Source organism: Procambarus clarkii, chromosome 23 (assembly GCF_040958095.1).
Source record: "Procambarus clarkii isolate CNS0578487 chromosome 23, FALCON_Pclarkii_2.0, whole genome shotgun sequence".
NCBI classification, from domain to species: Eukaryota; Metazoa; Arthropoda; class Malacostraca; order Decapoda; family Cambaridae; genus Procambarus; species Procambarus clarkii.
In genome coordinates, this window is record NC_091172.1 from 32232158 (window position 1) to 32238874 (window position 6717).

At 47.4% G+C, this 6717-nt stretch overlaps 1 protein-coding gene across 1 annotated transcript in view; it reads right to left on the reverse strand.

Annotated features, from left to right (window-relative positions):
- Nucleotides 1-707: 707 nt before the first annotated feature.
- The window catches only part of LOC123750662 (uncharacterized), a 110639-nt gene continuing 104629 nt past the window's right edge, over nucleotides 708-6717 (reverse strand). Inside the window, exon 4 of the mRNA XM_069330112.1 lies at nucleotides 708-1201. Coding sequence (XP_069186213.1) covers nucleotides 1005-1201 — 197 coding nt within the window. The 3' untranslated portion in view covers nucleotides 708-1004. The remainder of the gene's footprint in view (nucleotides 1202-6717) is intronic.

Here is a 6717-nt window from a genome sequence, read left to right on the forward strand (position 1 = left end):
TGGGTGAAGCTGGAGGCGCTTGTGTGGGTGAAGCTGTGGGTGCTTGTGTGGGTGAAGCTGTACTGGGCGCTTGTGTGGGTGAAGCTGTGGGTGCTTGTGTGGGTGAAGCTGGAGGCGCTTGTGTGGGTGAAGCTGTGGGTGCTTGTGTGGGTGAAGCTGTACTGGGCGCTTGTGTGGGTGAAGCTGTACTGGGCGCTTGTGTGGGTGAAGCTGTGGGTGCTTGTGTAGGTGAAGCTGTGGGCACTTGTGTGGGTGAAGCTGTACTGGGCGCTTGTTTGAGTGAAGCTGTGGGTGCTTGTGTGGGTGAAGCTGGAGGCGCTTGTGTGGGTGAAGCTGTGGGTGCTTGTGTGGGTGAAGCTGGAGGCGCTTGTGTGGGTGAAGCTGTGGGTGAAGCTGTACTGGGCGCTTGTGTGGGTGAAGCTGTGGGTGCTTGTGTGGGTGAAGCTGTGGGCACTTGTGTGGGTGAAGCTGTGGGTGCTTGTGTGGGTGAAGCTGTACTGGGCGCTTGTGTGGGTGAAGCTGTGGGTGCTTGTGTGGGTGAAGCTGTGGGCACTTGTGTGGATGAAGCTGTGGGTGAAGCTGTGGGCACTTGTGTGGGTGAAGCTGTGGGTGATTATGTGGAGCTGTGAACGCTTGTGTTGTGTTGGTTTGTGAAGCTGTGGGCAATTGTGTTGTTGTGAGGATGAAGCTGTAAGCACTGCAATGAAGGAAAACAATCTAAATGTTTTAAAGAAATACTATGAAAGAAATTTTTGAATTAACAGCAAGTAGAAGTCCTGGCACTTTCTTCATGCGGAAAATGAAGGGAAGAGAAGAAGGCAGAAGACTATGAAGAAGGGCAAGAAAGCACGGGAAACGCAAGACAACGAAAGGTAAGAAGTTCACGAATAACACAAGAGAGACCAGAGTTTCTTCCACCCATCCAGCGATCAAAACATGAAAAGGTGTGTGGTCTTCTCATTTTTCAGTGGACGAAGTAGTGACAGCGAAGATATTTTTTGCTTTTAGTATGCGTAGGTGAAGAAGGCGCCGCTGTCGCCCATCCCCACGTCGACATCCTCGTCTTCGTCCAGGTCCACCACGGTCACGTCCCCGCCGGCAGGAACCTGAGGCAACGCCGCGGACGTCACCCTCTTGGTGAGATCGAAGCTGTAGCCGCCCCTGTAGCGTCGAGGGAACCAGCTGCTCCGTGCCAGCGAACCTGGAGAGGAAGAACGCGGCTTAGAACACCTGCCAGAGGCTACATGTTAGAATACCTGATTGATATCACATGTTAGAACACCTTGTAGATACCACAGGGAGCATTTACTGGAATCAAATATGATAACATCTGTCGCTAGAAGTTGCGAACTCTATCTTTGGCTGGAAGGCGCCAATTCTGCTGCGCCTTCCGACGGATGGGTCGGTTACGGCCCGATACAATCAGTGGTACCGTTTGAACATTAACCAGTCGACGATGAAGACTGATACCCATACACCTCGCTCAATCGGCCCTTGTGAACACAAAAACCTTACAACGTGTTCTGCTTTTTTGTAGAGTGCTCGACAGAGGGTAGCGCGAGGGAACGGCAGGAGGTCTCATGGCAACAATGACTCTCTCTTGTATTCTGAGGACTTGGGGAAAGGTGGTGGCAGCGCTGTGAAGAACAGAGGTCTTCAAGATTCCTGCCACTAATAACAATTTAATAATAGAAAGAAATCACACTAACATGACCTATCAATGAAAAAATCCTGTTATTAATAATAGTAATATTTATATTAAAAATGACATTTACAAAAAAATTCTCGTACTGGAATTGTTTCATGTCACTCTTCATCCTCTGTCCTCTACTGGTTCTGTTATCTGTATAGCTCTTCCTTCGTCTCTTCTGCTCCATGGCCACCTCCTCATTCGCCGCGGCCAGAGCCCGTGGGGGCCCTGGTGGTCGAGCACCGCTCTCTGCCGCTGGGAAGTTTCGAACTTTATTTTGGGCGGTAAGGAATCACTGGGCGGAAGGCTAATCCGGTGATATTAGTTGGGACCCGGAGGGAAGGGTCCGTGGTGGGTGTATCCTGGTAGGGGGGGGGGGGTTCGTCCGGCAGTGACTGAGGTCGGTGCTTGCCAGGCGCGGAAGAAACATTGAAAGACAGCAACTTACAGTGATATACAATTCAACAAAATACAGTGCTGTATAATACAACTGAACAGAGGACAATACAATTAACAAAGGACTAAGACATTTTGTCCAGCGTTCCTTTTGTCCTGTTTAATATAATAAATTCGTCCGTATTTTAACCCTTAGAGTGTAGTTATTGACGGGTGATTTGGCTATAATTACATAATAAAGAGATGAATCATGTTATTATACACAGTCATTAAACTGAAGAATGTTGGAACATATGACATGATTATGCCCCAAACATTTTGTGCAAAATAATATGTTTTGAGACCAATTTGAATATTTTCCTCAGTCAACCATTTATATTTCTGTTCTCCCTTGAATATTATGCGTATGAAAACGTAAAGCAAAGAAGGAACTCTTGTATACATGTATCAGGGTCTAACATCAAAATAATAATTTATTAAATATGAAATTCTGTACACATAAGTTTCAGTTTAGTTAATTTATTATGCACTCTATACCCATCCTGTGAGTGGTAGTGAACCCAATGCCCATCCTGTGAGTGGTAGTGAACCCAATGCCCATCCTGTGAGTGGTAGTGGACCCCATACCCATCCTGTGAGTGGTAGTGGGCCCCATACCCATCCTGTGAGTGGTAGTGGACCCCATACCCATCCTGTGAGTGGTAGTGAACCCCATACCCATCCTGTGAGTGGTAGTGGACCCAATACCCATCCTGTGAGTGGTAGTGGACCCAATACCCATCCTGTGAGTGGTAGTGAACACCATACCCATCCTGTGATTAACAATGGAATAGCGTTACAGAAACACATAATGTGTTCAGGAATTGAATCAAAAAACCATTTAACTAAGCAAGTTACAGCACTGAGGAGTTAGTTATAAGAGTTTGTTACCACATACATTCGAACCCCTTTAGGATTGGAATTTGGAGAGTTTATAAGGATTAATAGCTTGGAGACGTTTAAGCTTTGTCTAACACGTATAGGCTCAGCGCGACCCAAGCATGTTCAAGGAGTCATTTATAAGCTGTACCCAATATATGCACCACGAGTGTTGCTAGGTGATGAATGGTCATGGAGCCCTGAGGAATCATATGGGTTCCAGGACCGTCCACCACATATGGGCATTCGATTGATTGATTGATGAAGATTATGCCACCCAAGAGATGGCACGGGCATGAGTAGTGCCTCGCAGATGTCAAGCCGCCTGCTATCGCTGTATCTATCAATGATTTCTGTGTTGTTTGTTAAGACTTCTCTGGTTGTGAGAGGAGATTATATGTTCCTTGATGGAGCCCTGTTGCTTATGCATTGTTAGTCGCCTGGAAAGAGACGTTGTTGTCTTGCCTATATACTGTGTTCTTTGAGGCTTACAGTCCCCAAGTTTTTTGGAGAATTGAGATAATTTTCGAGAATTCATCTTTTTATTACCACCGACAGTGAAAAAAAACATAAGAAATATTGAAAAAAATCGTGTTAAAATTATTAATCTTACCTTTTCGGTCATATTCAACAATATATGTATATATATATATATATATATATATATATATATATATATATATATATATATATATATATATATATATATATATATATATATATATATATATATGCGAACAAGCCTGAATGGTCCCCAAGACCATATATATATATATATATATATATATATATATATATATATATATATATATATATGTCGTACCTAGTAGGCAGAACGCACTTCTCAGCCTACTATGCAAGGCCCGATTTGCCTAATAAGCCAAGTTTTCATGAACTAATGCTCTTTCGACTACCTAACCTACCTAACCTAACCTAACCTAACATTTTCGGCTACCTAACCTAACTTAACCTATAAAGATAGGTTAGGTTAGGTTAGGTAGGTTTGGTTAGGTTTGGTCATATATCTACGTGAATTTTAACTCCAATAAAAAAAAAATTGATCTCATACATAATGAAATGGGTAGCTTTATCATTTCAAAAGAAAAAAATTAGAGCAAATATAGTAAATCAGGAAAACTTGGCTTATTAGGCAAATCAGGCCTTGCATAGTAGGCTGAGAAGTGCATTCTGGCTACTAGGTACGACATATATATATATATATATATATATATATATATATATATATATATATATATATATATATATATATATATATATATATATATATGTATATATAAATATATATTACTTGAGTTCTCCCACACCGTAATCACTGTTAGGTAAGCACTGCTATGTAAGCCAACGTGACGTCACGCCTCAAGGCTCGCTTCCCTCCTGACTGTAATTAAAATTCTTAAAGTGCACAATTAGTTCGGTCCACTCACTCCCTTATGAGCAAATCTAAATATATTCGAAAAACAATTATTTATAAGTTTCTTCTTTTGAAATGAGAACGCAATATATGGAAAAAGTAATGAACAAAAATATTCTTTACCTTGGACATTTCTTGGACAATATATATTGGTAGCATTCTTTTTTATAAAAGTAAATTTTTGAATATGTCCGAAATGGTAAAATTCTAACACGAAACTTCTCAATATTTCTTATGAATTTTTTTTTTCACTGTCGAGGGAAGTTGAAAAATTAACACTAAAAAGTTCATTTTGACACTTTATTAAGGTGTGACGCCGAGGGACAGACAGAGACGAGCAGCGCTGTAGGAACATGTACATAATAAACACGAAATATCAGCTGGTCACCACCGTCCCGGCCACACTCCAGGAACCCCTGACATGGTCGTCTGGCGTCCTACTAGATGTCCAGGTCACACCGGCTTGGCGGGATGTCCAGGTCACACCGGCGTGGCGGGATGTCCAGGTCACACCGGCGTGGCGGGATGTCCAGGTCACACCGGCGTGGCGGGATGTCCAGGTCACACCGGCGTGGCGGGATGTCCAGGTCACACCGGCGTGGCGGGATGTCCAGGTCACACCGGCGTGGCGGGATGTCCAGGTAACACCGGCGTGGCGGGATGTCCAGGTCACACCGGCGTGGCGGGATGTCCAGGTCACACCGGCGTGGCGGGATGTCCAGGTAACACCGGCGTGGCGGGATGTCCAGGTCACAACGGCGTGGCGGGATGTCCAGGTCACACCGGCGTGGCGGGATGTCCAGGTCACACCGGCGTGGTGGGATGTCCAGGTCACACCGGTGTGGCGGGATGTCCAGGTCACACGGGCGTGGCGGGATGTCCAGGTCACACCGGCGTGGCGGGATGTCCAGGTCACACCGGCGTGGCGGGATGTCCAGGTCACACCGGCGTGGCGGGATGTCCAGGTCACACCGGCGTGGCGGGATGTCCAGGTCACACCGGCGTGGCGGGATGTCCAGGTCACACCGGCGTGGCGGGATGTCCAGGTCACACCGGCGTGGCGGGATGTCCAGGTCACACCGGCGTGGCGGGATGTCCAGGTCACACCGGCGTGGCGGGATGTCCAGGTCACACCGGCGTGGCGGGATGTCCAGGTCACACCGGCGTGGCGGGATGTCCAGGTCACACCGGCGTGGCTGGCAATAATGGTGGAGATGAAGCCACCGAGAAAGCCATCCAACATCTCCGAGCTGACAGTAATGTTCCCGCAGGTGTAGAACGACTCCAGATGCGCGCCAGGATTACCACACTTCGATTTCCTAAACAGACTGAGACCCGCGGCGTTGCACGGCAGGCAAGCAGATACGGGACCCCTGAGGCTCTCCCACAGGTCACGGAGACTTACTGGGGGAAATATATTCCGCCTCAGGCCAGAATACCCCTGTCTGTGGGACACGAACCCCCAGACGCTCAACAACCCCGGCAACACTTCCCACCACGCACGCGGGAGAACACCGACCACACAGGCTGTGTCCCTCTTCTAGTCACCCTCGACCGTCCTCAGCCTCCCTCGATCATTAGGCCATACTCGACCACTCAGATGAGTGTGTGCGTGAAGGTGTCCCCTCCCAGTGGTCGAGGGTGAGGGTGGAGGTGGCCGCTCCCAGTGGTCGAGGGTGAGGGTGGGGGTGGCCGCTCCCACTGGTCGAGGGTGAGGGTGGAGGTGGCCGCTCCCAGTGGTCGAGGGTGAGGGTGGGGGTGGCCGCTCCCAGTGGTCGAGGGTGAGGGTGGGGGTGTCCGCTCCCACTAGTTATTCACAGACCCGCCGATCGGCTCATGGTGATCTCTACTTAATTGAAACTATATGTTAGGAGGTCCCGGATGATTAGGTGATTAGAGTTAAGTGATCCGTAAGACTCTCGCCTCGCCCTGGGGGGGGGGGGGCGGAAGAGAGAGAGAGAGGGAGAGAGAGAGAGAGAGAGAGAGAGAGAGAGAGAGAGAGAGAGAGAGAGAGAGAGAGAGAGAGAGAGAGAGAGAGAGAGAGAGAGAGAGAGAGAGAGAGAGAGAGAGAGAGAGAGAGAGATAGGGAGAGAGAGAGAGAGAGAGAGAGAGAGAGATAGGGAGAGAGAGAGAGAGAGAGAGAGATAGGGAGAGAGAGAGAGAGAGAGAGAGAGAGAGAGAGAGAGAGAGAGAGAGAGAGAGAGAGAGAGAGAGAGAGACAGAGACAGAGACAGAGAGAGAGAATATTTTACAATCTATATCTTTAAAATAGAATATCTAA